This window comes from Peromyscus californicus, unplaced genomic scaffold (assembly GCF_007827085.1).
Source record: "Peromyscus californicus insignis strain IS unplaced genomic scaffold, ASM782708v3 Scaffold_3__1_contigs__length_106647218, whole genome shotgun sequence".
Classification (NCBI taxonomy): domain Eukaryota; kingdom Metazoa; phylum Chordata; class Mammalia; order Rodentia; family Cricetidae; genus Peromyscus; species Peromyscus californicus.
This window is the reverse complement of record NW_026294551.1, coordinates 62661090-62680056: the sequence shown is the minus strand read 5'-3', so window position 1 is coordinate 62680056 and position 18967 is coordinate 62661090. Positions and strand designations below refer to the sequence as shown.

General features: G+C 46.4%; 1 protein-coding gene across 1 annotated transcript; it reads right to left on the bottom strand.

The window, feature by feature from the left end:
- Window positions 1-2695: 2695 nt before the first annotated feature.
- On the bottom strand, window positions 2696-18891 carry Atpaf2 (ATP synthase mitochondrial F1 complex assembly factor 2). Its single transcript, XM_052757301.1, has 8 exons — window positions 18606-18891; window positions 11116-11160; window positions 10788-10933; window positions 8807-8904; window positions 7237-7317; window positions 6015-6127; window positions 5477-5592; window positions 2696-3153 (listed from the first exon to the last, which is right to left on the bottom strand). Exons 1-8 carry the CDS (start codon window positions 18763-18765, stop codon window positions 3016-3018), a joined length of 897 nt encoding a protein of 298 aa, XP_052613261.1. The 5' UTR covers window positions 18766-18891; the 3' UTR covers window positions 2696-3015.
- Between the last annotated feature and the right edge of the window lie 76 nt (window positions 18892-18967).

The window sequence follows — 18967 nt, the reverse complement described above, 5'->3', positions numbered from 1 at the left end:
CCTCCTCTGCCACAGATTTTGGGTCTGACATGGGTCCCCACTGTGAACCAGGTCTTAAATCCAAATGGAACACAGTTTTTTTAACCATCTATCACGTGACTATGGCACAGTGGCTGAATCCTGCACAGCATGCTGACAGCGTGACACATGAGGTCCACAGCTGAGCAGGATCAATGGTAAGCATTCTCCCCTGGCAGCCTGCACAGTGTCCTCCAACCTCCCAGCACAGGCAGTAGGGAGGGAGCTTCTAGTTCTGGTCTGCAACCAACAGCAGTGGAACTGTGTGTAGTGTGTGTGTACCCGAGGAACCCCCACCCCCACCCCCAGCTCAGGGAGGCAGCCCACCCCAGCACTGGAATCTTCATTCAACAACCAAATTATGTGTTCTGGGTGTGTCTTTTCCTACTCTTGCAGGCACCTTCTGAGTCAACACTCATGATTTTTTTTTTAGACAGGGTCTCACTATGTAGTAGCCCTGGCCGTCCTGGAACTCATTCTGTAGACCAGAAGACCTCAGAGATCTGCTTGCCTCTGTCTCCCAAGTGCTGGGATTAAAGGCGTGTGCCATGCCTGGTGACACTCCTGGTTTTTTAGACACAGGCTGTTGTAGGAATTTCTCAATCACCTTGGCACCTCAATCAAGTGGCACCTGTGTCTTACCTAGCTATAAAATTCTCCAAGATGTTCACAGCTGTTGCTTGGCCCCTGGCCCCTGTGTGGGTTGATTTTTCATCCTTGCTTCTCTGAGTATATTTGCATGTCCTTCAGATACATTTCTAAATCTGAGAGCCTGTCAGAAATTAACATTATGTGATGGATCCTTTTTATAGAGTGGGCAGGTTCTCTGAAGGCACACCAGCATCTGTTCCAAACAAGTCCCAACTGGACTAGGGATTCAGCAGCTAAGGACACTAAAAAAATTTTAGCAGGTCCAAAAGAACATGAAAGGGTCCCACTGTTTATGTAATTTCCCCAAAGGAGCAAGGTTATACAGTGGTGTGGTGGGGGCACGGTGTTACTTAGCTCTCTGCCATCCAGATGTTCTGTAAGCCTTCATGTCTCCTCAGCCTGGGCCCCATACACATCTCTCCAAACTAGTGAGCTCAGAGGGCCAAGGCGAGCAGGGCCATGCTCCTCTATTATCCCAGCTTCTCAATTCCCTCCCCAGGTTAACAGGCTTTTAGCCAGCACACCTGTGGCTTCTCCCACCCCTTAGCCACACCTGGCTACTCAAGGGCAGGGCAACTATCTCCATACCCAATATACTTTCTTTTTTTCTTTTTTTTTTTTTTTTCCCGTTTTTCGAGACAGGGTTTCTCTGTGTAGCTTTGCGCCTCTCCTGGAACTCACTTGGTAGCCCAGGCTGGCCTCGAACTCACAGAGATCCGCCTGGCTCTGCCTCCCGAGTGCTGGGATTAAAGGCGTGCGCCACCACTGCCCGGCCCAATATACTTTCTTATAGGAAAGAAATGTATACAGCTTCTTCTGAGGATGGGAGAGGGGGATAAGCTTAACCCTTTTTTTTTAAATCTATGCTGCTTGGCCATTTCTCCTAAGATCTGTTGATCAAGCATTAGTGTCTTTTAGAGGCTTGTGAGTTCTGACTTGGCCGTTTTTAATTAAAGTTCTACATTGACAGGAATCTTGCTGAGCTCGTTGTATTAGAATGTTTTACAGGCTGTCTACCAATGGAAGGTCTAAGAATCCATTCAGCATTTGCTGGAATCCTGAAGAAGTAGGCTCTAATGCCAGTGAAGGAATGGACTTGCCAGCAAGAGCAAGCAGGCAGAGAGAGAGAGAGCTTCCTTCTTCCATGTCCTTTACATAGGCTGCCAGCAGAAGGTGTGGCCCAGACTAAAGGTAGATCTTCCCACTTCAATGATCAGGATTAGAAGTGGATCCTCCACCACAAATGATTTAATTAAGAAAAAATGCCTCACTTGTCTGCCACACAAGTACTGATCTCCACCCTCAGATGGCTCAGCCTCAGCTGCAGATGCTCCTTCCAGGCTCATATTTGGTTCTGTTGTGTCCTTATCTGGGCACCAGGTATATGTGACTTTCTGAGGAGTCTACTACTCACTCCAGATAATGACAAACTAAAGAAACAATTCCACCCAGTCTAATCTGGAGAACCATGAGAATATTAGGGTTACCTGCAGGTCCACTTCCTCTAGCAATTGTTAACTACTTATTTAGTAGATGAACTCTCCCATCATCCATGAGGGATATTAATGAACCCAATTCTGTATCTGGGTATTACAGCTGCCCTGATTTTAAGAAACCAATGGCCATGGCATACCCAGAGGACATAATTCCACAACAGGAGGACACCCCAGATCCAGATCATAGCACTGCATCTGAGTAACCAGGGCAGGGCCACCTTTGCATTCATCCCAGAAACAGCTTATATTTTTAAGAGTAAATCTTTTTTTTTTTTTTTTTTTTTTTAGGATAGAAAGAACAAACAGTAACCAAGCAGCTTAGACCAAAGACTTACTTTCAAAAGATCACCTGGTGGAAAGCCAGGGGAAAAGGTCTTCAGGCTGAGGGCTGAAGATGAAAAGGTGGTGTGGTGATGTGCTTATTTCCTGCCTCCCTCCCGCCGTGAGGTTCCCAGCCGTTGGTTAATGCACGTGTAAAAATGGTGACAAAGTTCAGATAAAACAAGAATGGAGAAATGCTGAGACTCACATGAGAATGAGGCTTGATATATTTACAGGATGAAAAAATATTTAATAAAATCAGGGTCCAGAGAAAGTCTCTATGCCTCCCTCGTTCCTGGCCAGGCCAAAGGTGCCTCAGGGGTTGGAAGCTGTCTGACCTCAAGACAGGCACATTGCATCTCCAGGGCATCACAGGGTGCTTCTGGATAAGGCCAAGCCACAAAGGCCGGGGAAGACCCAGGTACACACTGGGTACCCCACAGGTCCAGAGAGTCAGTAGCCAGGGGAGCCCAGATCAGAGCACCTGTGTCCGTGCAGTCCCTCTCAGCCAGCATTTGCAGCCCAGGCCTCACTCTTGTAGGAGCTTGTGCTTGACCGTAGAGCTTTCCGAGCAGAGGTGGACAAAAAGGGTTCCAGCAGCAGTGCGAGCCCGCAGCTCCTGGAGCTCATAGTCATGGGCCCACTCAATGTTGCCCCACTTCTGGATCTAAGGAGAGGGAAAAACAAGCTTCTGGGTGAGCAGCCTTGCCTGGTGACCTGAATCACATTCCAGTCCCATCACTGGGCTAAGGGTCATGAGCCATGACCCTATCAAACACTTAAGACCCATGTGGGTCATCTGATAACAACATTCAGGAAGCTGGAGCAGGCTCATTTGCTGTCTGGGGCTTAGAGAGTCTGGGCAGAGTATATCCCAGATAGGGGCTGCCCACTGCTAAATGGGCAGACACTGGAACACACTGTGTCTCCTCTAATGGAGCCTTTATTTCACACTTGAGACCAGGAAGCCAGCATGAAGCAGCCTGCAAACTGCCATCCTCTATGAGTGGTACCTCATTGTCCTTCAGGGCTGTAAGCACTACCATGGCAGTGCAGTAAATGAAGCCAGGCCACAGGCAACTTGGTTCAGACCCCTCAGGAGCAGTAGAATAGCAGTGACTCTGTGCAGCATACTGGAAGCCAGATGAAGACCCTCAGAACTGTTAACAAGAGGGAGGAGATCCGGGCACACTGTGGCTGTCCAGACATGAGTGACAGGAGTCCAGTAGGCCTGGCCTGATCACCCAGGAATACAAAATCTTTCAGGTCACACAAGCTACCTGCATTACTGGTGCCTTGGTCTTGAAATACATCATCTGAGATAATTTTCACCTTCATTTCAGGTCATCCCTCATTTCATGTGGGATCAAATCCAAAGTTCAGAAGGTAGCCTGGCTTGAGTCCCATAGCCAAAAGCAGAGTCCAAGCCAGCAGCCAGATTTCCTGGTCTTATACCAGCCCTATGGTCCTAATAGCTGACATCAGCCCTTCCCACAGAATGGCTGACATCAATGGATGGCTCTCCTCTGCTGTATAGAAATTTGCCTATGGCATTTTTCCAAGCAGAAGATTAACTATTCCAAAAAAGGCTTTCAATCATATAGGAACCAACTCCTAATAACATTAACCTTCTGAGGCTGGAGTAGTAGCAACCCGCAGGACCACAAGGAACACTAAGTCCTCAGGGTTAAAGATGCAAACAAGGGGCTGGGGAGATGGCTCAGCACTTGCTGCACAGGGAGGAAGCTCTGAGTTCAGATCCCAGCACCCGCATAGAAGCCAAGTGGGTGGCAGCCCACCTGTAATCCTAGCTCGCCAGAGGCAGAGACAAGGATTCTCTAGAGCAACTGGCTAACTACAGAAGCCAAACTGGTGAGCCCTGGGTTCAAGCAAGAGACCCTGCCTCAATATTAAGGTAGAGAAGAGTTGAAGAAGATACCTCATGTCAGCCTCCACCAGAAGGTGCCCCTACACAAATGTGAACACACACACACACACACACACACACACACACACACACACACACACACACCCGAGAGAGAGAGAGAGAGAGAGAGAGAGAGAGAAATAGAAATAAAAATGCAAACAAAAGCCAGGCATGGTAAGTGGCACACATCTGGGATGCAGCAGCATTCAGAAGAAAGGACAAGAACATCTCCATATGGCCCAGGCCAGGCTAGTCTACATACTTAGTTTCAGACCAGTCTGAAAAAGCCAAAAAAAAAAAAAAAGTAAACAAGCCAGCCACTGTGACATATATCCATAACCCCAGCACTTGGGAAGTAGAGGCTGGAGGATCAGAAGTTCATAGTAAGGCTCAGATACACAATGAGCTCAAGGCTAGTCTGGACTACATGGGACCCTCTCTCAACAAAACAAAGCAAAAACTGAAACCAAAAACAAAAATGCAAACAACAACAGAAAAACCTTAGTTTGTCTGCCTCCTACATCAAATGTGTGTGTGAGCAGCAGCTACTCCTTGTCTCCTCGGCCAGCCAGGAGTAACATCAGGGTGTCAACTCCTACCGCCTTAGGAGCACAAATACGGGGCAGATGAGGCCCAAATACCTTATCAGTCCAGGAGCCTGTGGAGGCCTTAGCCCCAGTCACCCAGACATGGGTGCCAACCCCAGTGGAACATTCTCCCAAAGTGCCATCTAGTACCCTAGTTTATCCTTATGTAAGATGGAGGAAGTAGAACTCCTACCCAACTCCATCAAGCTGTTGAAGAGGACCTGGGGGCAAGGAGAGTGCTGAGCAATTCTGAACCTTTCCAATGCATGGGCATGTGTGTGTGGTGCTGATGATGGAACCCAGGGCCCAGAGCATCCTAGGCTAGTGCTCTACCACTGAGCCACACCCCTAGCCCCAGCAACTCTTATACCTTTATTGTTCCTTAGTTTTACTTTTTATATGTACAAAGTAATAAAGCTCAGGGAGTCTGAACCAGAACGGGGTGGGTGAGGTGGGATCTGAGATGAGATCCTTACCTGGTACTCCTCCTCCAGGCGTGACAGAAGCACAGCCTGCTCGACAGTCAGGCGCAGGTCCATCAGGCCCAAGGTCAGCAACATGGACTTGAGCTGGGCCACTACAAACTCAATCCCTGGGGTGTGGGGGACACAAGCCAAGTTAGTACAGCCCACTGCCCATCAGTTCCTGTTCCCTCATGGAATGGGGGTAGAGTGCACCATCCTGGGACCCACCTGAGGCTTGGCACACTTTTCTGCCAGAACATTATTCCTTTCTTGGGGTGATCCACCTGTCTTTTCCTGGATAGGCATCTGACCTGAACCTGGTCAATTAAGAGTATGCCCCAAGCCTCACTCAGTGATTGGTTTACAGATGGGCATAGGGTCCAAACTAATGATACACAAAGTTGAGACTTTTCCTGGAGGGTGTATGACCCTGGAATGCTGAGTAAAAGGGCTAGGCATCAGAACTACTCAGTCTCCATGCTCAGAGCACTCAGGAAGGATGTGTCAATATGTACCCAACCCTCAAGGCCCACAGAAGCCCAACTTGTACCTTGTAGGGCCCACATGTTGTAAGAGGACAAGTGGCTGATAAGCACCTCTCGGGTCTGGGAAGGTATGCTGGGTCCCATTATGCTGGTGGAGGAGCCGATCTCCACGCCGTATCTAAAGGGAAAAGGCATCGCATGTCTTTGGCACTCTGCCTCTTAAGAGCAGAGCAGTCCAGCTTTTGACTTAAAAAAAAAAAAAAAAAAAGAATATGGCATATGTGCTTTTCCTTTCAAATCCCAGGGTGGCGGTACATGGAGGTGCACACCACTAATCACAGCACTCAGAAAGCAGAGGCAGGAGGATCAGGAGTGGAAGGCTAGTGGTGCCTACCCAGTGGGTTTGAGGCTAGCCAGGACTACATGAGACCATATCTCAAAGAACCAAAACAAACAAATAAGTAAAAATAGCCCCACAAGATGCCCGGGTCGTTGTGAGTAGGAGATGTGTAGCAAGTGATAATTTATGTGAAAATTGTTATGACAGAAGAAAAACCATCTTGGCATTTGTCAGAAAACCCTGCCGACAAGGCAGTGCCATGGGAGTCATCCCTTCCACATTTCACTTGGAAAGAATTGACACTGAATTTATTTTGCCACCTTATCAATATCTGTTCAATTCTATACTCACAAGAGTCTTCTGTTAAAGAAAATGCTGAGTATCACCAATCCCTAGAAACCACACATCCACAAGGTAGTATTTACAACACTGCAGGAAATATCCTGACTTGTTCATGCACATGTGTATCTTATAGACTAAGTTTTACTTAACAGTGCAGGAATAATGAAGAAGATTTAAAAAAAAAAGTCAAAATTTGAGTTGTTACCTCTGCTGCATAGAATACTAAGCACTCTGCTGGCTTATTCCTCCCACCAGCCTGGCTGGCAGGATTAACCCATTTCAAGTCAAGGAAACCAACACTCAGAGACTGGCTTGGGGATAAGAGGCCTGGGGCCTTTGGTGCTTCTTGGGGACACAAAGCTGCCCCTACATTAGTCATGGTATACTACAGTGGCAGGTATTCAGGGCATAATGGCCTAAATGAATTTGAGGAACATGTTTTCCAAGGTAACCACTACCTCTCAACACCTGAAGGAGTCCAAGCTCAGGAGAGTTCTGGCTCAGGAAGCCAGCCTGAGATTTCAGGTGTGCTGTGCGGCCCTGACCCCAGCACCCAACCCAATACCAGGCCTACTCAATGTTCCATGCGGAGCTGCACACCTTACCTTTCCTTAGCCCATTCTATGATTGGATCCCATTCGTTCTTTTGAAGTTCCACTAATGTCTCTGGCTCTTCCACCCTGTAGCTAATTCATTGTAAAAATCACCTTCATTAATAAAAAAGTACAATTCTTCATTGAGGGACATTAAAGGAAGATCCAAAGGGCAACAGCAAAAACTTCCCACCACCAACCCAGCATCCCAAGTCTTGTCCCATAAAGCAGTAGTTCTCAGAGAGCAGCCTTGGGGCCAGAAGCATCAGCACTAGCCTCACTTTGGAAGCTCATTACCAGGATACCTCCTCAGATAAATCCCATATGAGGACAAGCAGAACCTCTGGGGTGGGGCCTGGCCATGTTTCCACATGCCCTCTGGGGAATTCTGGTATAGGAATCTGCTATCCTCTGGCTCCCAAATACCTGACAGGTCCAAATTTGCGGCCATGTTAGTGCTACTCAAAAGCAGATCTGTAATAATAATGGGATCTATAGCCACTGGACACAAGTGCTGTGCTAGAAGTTCAGTGACAGATCCACCAAGACCCTGGTTCCTGGTCAAGGACCAAACACCTGCTGATGCTTCGGGAGCCCAGCCACCTCCTGGAATGGATTCTTTACCCAAATGGATCACCACAGAACCAGGTGGTACAATTCATTTTGATAAAGACACAGAAGGGTCAGTTAATAGGAACTAAGCTCAAACCTCATGGATGGGAACCCTGGGGCACCAAAGAAAGCTAGTTTCATATAAGCAGAGAGGAGCAGAGTGGGCATGGGTATGCAGAAAAGCTGGCTGCTGAGAGCAGAGTAGGAGGCCTCTCTTCCTATCCAATCCTGGACCTGAAGGGAGGAGGCAGGTAGAACTTGGTACCTAGGGGGTCCCAACTGCCTTTGCTTGCTTATTAGAACCCTGCATAGTTTTCAAAAAGCCCCCTTTGCCAAAGGGAAGCTGAATAAGCTCTGTTCCCTGCAAGCCACTGTGTTCTAGCAAAAACAGAGTAGGTTTTCCTACTGCAAGCTCTAAGTGATCCTGGAGCCTATCTACTTCCAGAGCACCTATGCTAACACCCCAAGTAATCCCTGGGGTGACTCATAGTTTCTGAGTAATGGGGCCAGCAGGAACAGTAATGCTCAACCATTCAGCTGTTTCTCCCAATTTTCCTTCAATATCACCGACCAACAAGCAGAGAATATAGACACAAGGGGAGAATTTAGAACCAGAAGAGACTAGCCCCTGACTATTGCCACCTGTAATAACAGGGATGCTAATACCTGAACATGCTGAGGGCCAGACATCAGGGCCAGATGCCCTGCTGGGGGTTGGCCAATGGGTTCTGTGCTTCTGGAGCCTGTGAGAATGACATATCTCCATGCCAACTCAGCTCAATCCAAGGAGTACCCTGTGCTAGGCAGACTGAGAATCCTCCTCCTGGGGTTCAGTCATGTCAAGTGGGCTACCTGCCTGCAATGACAAAGGCCTTGCCTTTTCCTCGACCGCTATGCTCTGGACAAATGAGGCAAAACAGACTAAGAGGCTCACACCACCCAAGCGGAGTGTTCATCTAATGTCACTTACCAGATGGTGTCAGTGTCCAGGAACTTTACAACTGCCCGGATCAGCTGATCCTTGTTTCGCTGGGTTGGATTGTCCAAGGATGTGTTGCACAATGTGGTCTGAATGAAAAGGCAGAAAATGCTGTCACCCACATGTGGGTTCTGACATACAGCAGACAGTATACCAGAGCCACCCACCAGAGCCATCATCACAGCCTATCTGCTGAACGGATCTGAAAGCCAGGCTCCATGTTCAAACCCTACTGTGCTTATGGGATTCACTAGACTCTCACAGTGGTCCTGGATTAGTGAACTTCTTCAGAGTTTCAGGGGCTTTATTTATATTTTCATGCTCGTGACTACCAGATTAATATGTACCACAATACTTAGGGGGCAGATGCCACTCTTCTACCCATTTTAGAGATGTGGAAACTGAGGTGAAATACATAACTCAAATATAATAATAAAGACATAAAACTCAAACTGACTGAGAACTTTCCCAGCTTATTTGACACCTCCGAGGACAAAGCAGCAAATCGAACTGGGAACAAGATATTCTCCTAGTGTTACCTCCTCGGTAAGAGGTAACACCACTACTAGGCACACTACTCTAGGCATCATTCTGGCCTCGTCAACCTGATTACACTAGACAGTCAAGAAGTAGACTACACTGCTGAGGAGGCCCACCTGGGTCTGCATGTCAAAGCGGAACACAGCAGTGGCCAGGATGAGAACACCTAACCCCAGAACTGGCTGGTGCCTTCCCGGGAACCACATAAGGCCTCCATGCACGGTATCATCTGGTCAGCCATGGCTCCATAAGGTGGGTAGTACAGGCAGGCATCATGGGGCTGAGGAAGGATGGCCACCATGTAAAGCCATGTAGGCTGCAGAGGAAGGGCTTCAGGGGCCTCAGTAGTACCCACCCACTGAGAGGCTGGCCCTGTGGAACATCCTCCTTTCCACACCCATCTGGCTGCCTGGTTTGCACACCTACCAGTGTTTGCTGAGCTCTATCTATACTTCCTGTTGAAAATACTGAGTAACAAAGACATGGCCACTGCTCTTCTCTCACTCACCACGCTATGAAAGACACAGGCAATGAACGTGTGAATACAAAACAGGCCACAACAGACCACATGGTGATGAATCAAGTGACTAGGCGCCATAATAAAGAATAAAGGCTGGGCTTGGTACGGCAGCACACACTTTTAATCCCAGCACTTGGGAGGCAGAGGCAGGAAGATCTCTGAGTTCGAGGCCAGACTGGTCTACATACAAGTTCCAGGACAGTCAGGGTGACATAAAAAGACCCTGTCTCAAAAATAGAAAAAATAAAGATGAGTGATGTGGCTGAGACACTGCACGGTTACCTAGCATGCATGAAACCCTGGGTTCAATCCCCACACTGCATACACAGGGCATGCAGACACATGCATGTAATCTCAGCACTCAGGTGGTAAAGGCAGAAGTTCAAGGTCATCTGCAGCTACAAATTAAGTTCAAGACCTACCTGAGACATGAGACCCTGTCTCAAAAAACCAAAACCAGGGCTGGAGAGATGGCTCAGAGGTTAAAAGCACTGACTGCTCTCCCAGAGGTCCTGAGTTCAATTCCCAGCAACCACATGGTGGCTCACAGTCATCTGAAATGAGATCTGGTGCCCTCTTCTGGACTGCTGTCATATATGCTGTATACATAATAAATAAATAAATCTTTAAAAAAAAAAAAAAAAAAAAAAAAAAAAAAAAAAACCAAAACCAACCAAACAACAAAAGTAAAAACAGGATGGGGGTGACACTGGGAGCCAGTGGCCAGGCCAGGCAGGGAAAGAGCTTGGCCTGGTCAGTGACAGTTTAAGTATGATTGCAGCCAGGCCGACAAGAGCCTACCCCAGGGCCTTGTCATAATACGGAGGGAAATCTAAATTTTTGCCAGAAAGTCTTGGTGGGCATCAGGTAGAAGTTTGTATGGTAAAAGTCTGCTTGCTACAAGTTTGTTACCAGGTGCATGGTGTAGAACTTGATGGTATCCTGCTGGGAGTCCCATTCAGTGGCCACTGCAATGGCCAGAGCCTCACTGGGGACGGTAAAAAGCTTGGCTTGGGGAGTTTTCAGCTTTCTGTGGTCCAGGTTTATCTCAAAGCCACCTTAAAAGAGCAAATGAAAAATTCTCATGGATTGTGAATTCAAATGACCCATTCCTGTATTTTAGCCACCAAACTGGTGCACACAAAAACAACATCAGACACAAGTACCACCACTGAACCGGCTGGAGACAAAAATGTACCCACCCAGTCACAAAAAGGCCATCAAATTTCCAGACACTCACCTTCACCCTGTGAGATGCTGACGTTCTCATAAAATCTCTTCCTTTCTGTAAGACAGATATTTCAGAGGCAATTTAAAGTAGCAGCAAGAGGACTCCAGAGGCAATACCAACTCGTATCATTATTGTTAATGCTGACTGATTGGCTTGATTTTCATATCATCATTCTGTGCCTGCCCTAGTCTACAGTCTAATCAACAGCTTCTGATTAAAGCTTGGGAAAAGGGAACAACCACTCTCCAGGGACAAGAGAGGAACAGGACTCACTGCTCAGGCCTCTTCTAGTATCCAAGCTAGAAGACAACTGATCGAGGGCACATGGAGCCTCCGATTGTGACCTGAGAATTCCAGACACCTGCTGTAGCAGCAAAGCATGGCCACCAGGCCAGCATGATGTACTGAATGTAAAGCTGGTGTGTGAATGGACTAAAACCAGAGACTTCTTTCAGGCAGACACCTCTGAGGAAGAAAGCCAATGTGTGTGCTTATGTACACGTGTGTACATGTGTGATGTACAAGTAGAAAATAAAGCTACTGAGAACATTTCCTATTCCCTCTAACTCATTTACCCAGTTAGCCAACTTGTCTGTGTATTCAACAGGAACTCCAAAAATCTCCTTCAAGAAGGGGGACAATCTGTGTTGTACATTTTTGTTAGACTATGGGAACTTAGAAAAACTACATATGTGTGCAAGGCAGAGAGAGGGCACTTTTGTTTCCATATTATGTTAGTTATTTGCATAATTCTCATTTGCTGTAAAGACAGGACCCCCAAACTGCATTTCTATGGGTACACTTAGGAAACTAAAGTCCAAATTGTTTTCCCATTAAACTATCTGTATGCCAACTATGGGACACATCCTGTTCTGGGCATCTGGGATACAATCATGAATAAGACATAAAAATCTTTGTCTTTACACACTTTAAATTGTTTATAAAGTGATCAGCTCTCCCAATTAAATGCAGTGAGCCACAAAAGAGAAGCCTGAAAGTAAGAGTGGGACTTGTTGGAGAAAGGGGAGACAAAGGGGAGGGAATGAAAGGATAATGGAGGATATGATCCAAGTACACACAACGTGTGTGTGTGTGTGTGTGTGTGTGTGTGTGTGATGGTTTGAATGAAATTGGCCCCCAAAAGCTCATATATCTGTATGCTTGGTTCCTAGTTGGAGGACTGTCAGGAAGTGTGGCCTTGTTGGAGGAGGTGTGTCACTGGGGTGGGCTTTGAGGTTTTCTCACTTTCTGCCAGCTGCCTGGGTCAAGATGTAGCTCTCAGCTACTGCTCCAGCACCATGCCTGCATCATGCTCCCCACCATGATGATAATGAACTAACCCTCTGAAACTGTAACAAACCCCCAGCTAAATACTTTCTTTTGTAAGAGTTTCTTGGTCATGATGTCTCTTCACAGCAAGAGAACACTAAGACAATACATATTTGTATGTATGTACAAAACTGTGAGAGAATAAATAAATTTGAAAATTATCAGATTTGGACACTGAGATGATATGACACAATTGACCATATCATGTGAAACCATAACACTAATTCTAGCACACATTCTACACCAAAATAGGTGGTTTCTGCCATTGTAGAGTTCTTAAATGTCCCTTCCTTTCCTGCCACCCTGGTGGGTTGGCCACAGGCCTCTTTTCTTACCTCTGAAAGAAGTTCTACGATATGTCCATTGTGCTTTCTGGTGCCTAGACTGAGCAACATGTAAAAGCCTGGGCAGGCAGAAGTCAGTGAGCAGGCACAATGCCTCACACAGGCCTGAGAAATGGGCAAAGGGCAGAAACTGACTGACTCCCCCAAAGCTACCAGGACAGCTGTGTTTCCTATAACGCCCACCTGGCATGCTCTGCTGGCCAGGGCTACTTCTACAATTGAACAAGAATTTAAAAAGTCTGGATAGTAGGATCACTAGAGAGAGCATCAAACCAAAATTGCTCAAAATGGGATAAAGACACACAAAAAATAAGGCAGCAGAAGGCAAAAAGAACTCAAGAGACAATGGCCTCAGATTCAAAGGTGGTAGGCTTTAGCTAGGGCAAGCGTCAGTCTTTCTACTTCAGGGAATACTGCTCACATTAGAGGACCAGCCTTGGAGATAAGATGTGCCCTGGAAGTTCTGTCTATTGAGAGTAAAATAACCAAGTGATTTCAGTGATTAGTAAGAACATGTGGGACAACGGGAACCCAGACTGAGGAATCCCCATCCCATCATGGGCTGGAAAAAGACCTCTGAGTCGTTAGTTCCTATGTGAGCCACAGAAGCAGCAGCTACTAGATCTCATTTGGGAAGGGATGTATAGAAGTAATTTTCAGGATTAGAAATGGCTTATATGAAGCTCAGTTGATGAGGTACTTGCTGCATTAAGCCTGAGGACCCGAGTTGAATCCCCAGGACCCATGCAAAAGGCCAGGGAACAGTGGTGCATGCTTGCAGTCCCAGTGCTGGAGAAGAGGAGACAGGAGGATCCCTGCAGCTTGCTGGCCATTCAGCCTAGCCTATTCAGCAACCCTGTGTCAAAAAACAAGGAGGGGCTCAACAAGATGGCTCAGCAGGGAAAAGTGCTTATGCAAGCTCAATGGCCAAAATTCAATCCCCAGAACCACATAAAGGTTGAAGGAGAAAACTGACTCCACATGCATGCATAGCACCTCCATCCACACATGTTCACACACATACACACGAACTGAAAAAACAAACAAACTAACAACAACAAAACAAAGAGGCAGCCACAAGAAAACAAGAGAAACACAGCAGATAACAACTGTGAAAACTTCTCAAAGGGGCCTGGAGAGATGGCTCAGTGGTTAAGAGCATTCTTCCACAGGACTCGGGTTCAACTCCCAGCACCCCCATAGCAGCTCACAACTGTCTGTAACTTCAGTTCCAGGGAACCGGACACCCATGGGAAAACACTAATACACATAAAATAAAAACAAATTTAAAAAATGCTCATAGGAAGAGTGCTGGATGGGAAATTAGTAACCTAAAATAAAAGATCTTTCTTTCCTGTGAAGTTGCTTAAGCCCATATAAAGAAACAAGTGGTTTTCAGTGTCATTTCCTTTTTAAGCCCTCTTGTCTAGTGTGTGGTTTTTCTACCAGTCATAATTTAGGAGCTGGCCTTTTTTTAGAAAACCGAAAGCCCCAGAACTACAATTCCCAGAGTGCATCAAGAAACAATGCTAGTCATACAATCACAATACCTTTACCTTTTAAAACAGCGCCATCTGGTGGATCTTGAACCTTAAAGCTAAATTCAAAATAGGTAACCCCCTCTATAATCCTGGGACAGCTCTAACCAATGCTTTTCAGATTTCAAAATTTATATCTAAACATATAAAGAAAAGCCTCCAAAACAAGGCTGGGTGTGGTGTTGCATGCCTTTAATCCCAGCACTCAAGAGGCAAAGGCAGGCAGTTTGAGGCCAACCTGGTCTACATAAAGATCTAAGCCACCCAGGACTACACAGAAAAACCATCTCAATAATTAATAGTAACAACAACAATAATAATAATAACAAAAAATCCACCATGAGATACCACCTCACACCCTTTAAGCTGACTATAATAAAGAAGTCAGGCAATAAGAAGTTTTGGCCAGGATATAAAGAAATTAGAAACTTCATGTACTACTAGAAATTTAAAATGGTTCATCCACCTTAAAAAAACAATCTTACGGGTTGGGGATTTAGCTCAGTGGTAGAGTGCTTGCCTAGCAAGCACAAGGCCCTGGGTTCGGCCCTCAGCTTGGGGGGGCGGTGTAAGAATCTTACTATTCCTTAAAAAGTTAGTTTCCATTTACCCCAGCAATTTTAAGCTCAGGAAATAAAGCCAGGAAAAAAGTAAAAGCGAAGTCCACACAAAAACTTGTACATAAATGTCTGTATCAGCATTATTTATAACAACTACAGTAGAAACAACTTACATGTCCATAAATGGACAAGTAAAATGTGTATTTATACATATTATTCAGCAATCAAAGGACTGGAATATGGATATATGATACAACATAGACAACTCTTAAGAACATTATACTATGTGAAAGAGGTCAGTCCTAAACCCCACACTCTATTTGTATGAAATGTCCAAAACAGGGAAATCTTTAAAGGAAGAATAGTGGTTGCCTAGGGCTGAAGAGACGGCAAGGAACACAGATAGTAACTACGGGGTACTGACTGCCTGTTTTCTTTCTTTTTTTTAAACGTGTTTAGGTATTTTGCCTGCATGTATGTCTGTCCACAACATGCATGCCTGGTGCCCACAGCCAGAAGAGGGCATTGGCTCCCCTGGGACTGGAGTTATGGACGGTTGTGAGCTGCCACGTAGGTGCTGGAGTTACAAATGGTTGTGAGCCACCATGTAAGTGCTGGGAACTGAACCTACATACTCTGAGCCAGTTCTCCAGCCCCTATTGACTGCTTTTTATCATGATAACAATATTCTAAAACTGATTGTGATTACGGTCGCTCAAACTACTGAATTTACACTAACAAATGTACTATATGCTGAGTGAGTTATCTTTAATTTTTCCTTAGATTTATTACTTTTATCTCATGTTTGAGTGTTTTGCCTGTAAGTATGTATGTGCACCATGTATATGCTTAATGCCCACAGAGGTCAGAAGAGGGCATCCGATTCCCTGGAACTGGAGTTATATCGATGGTTGGGAGTCACCATGTGAGTACTAGGAACTGAAGCCAGGCCCTCTGCTAGAGCAACAAGTGCTCTTAATCTCTGAGCCACCTCTCCAGCCCCTAAATGAACTAATCTTTTGTTTGTTTGGTTGGTTGGTTGGTTTTTTTAGAGACAGGGTTTCTCTGTGTAGCCCTGGCTGTCCCCACAGAGATCAACCCACCTCTGCCTCCCAAGTGCTTGAATTAAAAATTCTGCAGGGCCAGAGAGATGGCTCAGTGGGTAAAGGTGCTTATATGCAAGTCTGCCTGAGTTCAATCCCCAAACCCATGTAAAGGGGGAGGGAGATAAATAACTCTCAAAAGCTCTTCTCTGAACCTCCGTGTATACAGTGACACACATGTGCCCAAATACACACATACACAAATAAATAAATGTAATAAAAAATTCTTGCAGCCAAATATATAACTGTACTGTTCTCCAAATTGCTCTTCATCTGGAGCAGAGGTCAATACTCTCGGTTGTTCCAGGCATTATAATAAAATATAATGGATTATAATGAAAGCAGCCATAGACAATATATATGAGTATGTGACTGTGTTCCAATAAAACTTTATTTCAAAAACAGGTGGCAGACTAGTCCCCTCAGTGAGGATGGCCAGGCCAGTAATGCTTCTGAAGTGGCAGAGACTTGGAGCAGCTGTCTTGTACAGATGGTAATTTGTAAATGGTAGAGACAGGACTTCTAACTTTGATTTCTTTGGGAATTTGTACTCAGCCTAATATGCTGCTTCTCCCAAACTCCTTCTCCTCTAGGCAGTTAACAGAGCGGGAGGGTGGCAACAGCCTCACAAACATCTCTGCGCTATACTACCTCCTCCTCCAACCTCTGAGCCCTTCAAAAGCCCCTCCTCTTCAGACAATCTTCCATGGTGTGGCTGTTCCTAAGAGACTCGGCTGGCAACTGAAGTCTTCACTGAGAAGGGCCCAGTGTGTACAATTTATACAACTTCAAAGATATACAAAAAAGCCGGGCGGTGGTTGCGCCCGCCTTTAATCCTAGCACTCGGGAGGCAGAGCCAGGCAGATTTCTGTGAGTTCGAGGCCAGCCTGGTCTACAGAGTGAGTTCCAGGAACGATGCAAAGCTACACAGAGAAACCCTGTCTCGAAAAACCAAAAAAAAAAAAAAAAAAGATACACAAAAAGCTCACAATTGGGGAGGACAAGGAGAGCAGCGCACATCCTAGGGAGGCACGGCATAAGCAAAGGAACACATTCAAGAGTTCACTAAATAGGCAAAGGGCTAATTTAAATGAGTGGATGCTTTTTGCTTCACATTATGGAGGCATCTGATCTGTCAGCTTTTCTGTATTACAGACTTCCCAGTTGGCTCTTAGAATTATCTAGCGCATAGTAGGTAATCAAATGTGAAAGAAAATAGGAATGCATGAATAAATGAGTGAATGAGACAGTGAGAGAGAGGTATATATAAGTCAAGCCTTGTTCTCCTCCTCCTCTTCTTCCCTTCACCCCCTGATGAGGTCTTGCTAGTGTAGCCTAGGCTGACCTCAACTCTTGGACTCCAGAGATCCTCCTCTCTCAGTCTCCCAAGCAACTAGTACACATATGTGACATCACACTCGGCTCCCTCCTTCCTCTTTACTGTGTCTTCCTGGTGCACTTCCAGGCCATTGTTTTGGGTCTTGATAAGTGAAAACTCAGCTCCCTGCTGCATCCAATCTCTTTCCCCATTATATAAAATTATGGACTTTAGACCATTGAAATGGTTGGGTTTAGTGGCAAACACCCTGGTTGCGTTGCGGCAAGATCTCTTAACACCTTGTTGTCTCCTCTGGACATGTTACTCTATTTCTTTTTTTTCCACCAAACTCTTCACCCGTCCGTCAAGCTTCAGTTGAAGTACCCTTTCAATCAAGACCCCAAACGTGCTCAAGATAGAAGGGAATTCTTTGTGCGCTCTCAGACCCTTGGTATATCATGTCACAGTATATTAAAACTATTGTTTAGTAAGCATAATGTATCCTGCATTTGACGGTGAATGTCATTCAGGTGAGACCACATGCCCTCCACCCCAAACAACTCACTGAAAGGGAGACTGTCACTACTTTTCCTTCACTGAAGTGAACCTCGCTCGGGAAAATCTCTCTCATTGGAATAACCTTCTTTCAGGCTTATTACAGTCCTTAGTAGGTGAAAGAAGCATGGCCTGAACTCCAGCTTAGAGAAGGCTTTAGAGAATGCAGGAGCTGTAGCACTGCACAGGACAGAGGGCCTGCAAACCCTCAAGGAAAGTGTGTGGGGGTGGAGGACTGAAGGCCCTGTCTGTTCTGTGCCAGGTCTTATGCTGGGTGCTGGAGACACAAGGCAGCCAGGCCAGTCTTTGCCTTCCACAGACCTCAACCAGTCTGCTCTGTGACCCTGGAAGTCCTGATTGAAAGCCTAGATTTTCCTTTCTGAAATCAAAGAAGATACCTGCACGCCTTTAATCCCAGCACAGAGGCAGAGGCAGGAGGATCTCTGAGTCCGAGGCCAATCTGGTCTACAGGGAGAATTCCAAGACCTGGACTACACAGAGAAACCCTGTCTCGAAAAGCAAAGAAAAAGAAAATTGAGAAAAGCCACAAGAGCCAAATATCTCGCTGTGCCCTCTAAGGTCACCCCTGCACTGGCTTGAATGTCATTTTCCAATCTGAAACAACTCCATTGCTCTAAATATCCTCATGGGCCTGAACGCTGCCTCAGTCACCCCGCATGGCACGACAGAAATCCTCCACCAGGTGAGCCAGACTTGGCTCCTGACCAAAAGGTAACATAGCCGGGCCTCACCTGTTGGTGGTACGTAGGCCCTGGCTGGAGGCCGCGGGCCTGGCCTCAGCCACATTGAGGCGGTGGGGTCACTGAAAAGCCGGTTCAAGAGACCGCGTCCCCGGTCTCTTAGCCGGGGGCAGATCCGCCACATCATGCCCAAGGGTCTGGGTGGACACATACGTCAAAATAGAGCGCAGAGATTCCCAAACCCCTCGCTGCGACTGTACGGAAACCTCTCACCACGGGCTCGAAGCCCTCAGCCTCCTCTGCACGCCGCCATCTTCCTCATGACACCTACGGCACGCCGTCGCCACCGCGCGCCCCGGCGCACCCCTCCCCGCCCCCGTCAATCAGCATCATAAGCGTGCTCGCCCCGCCCC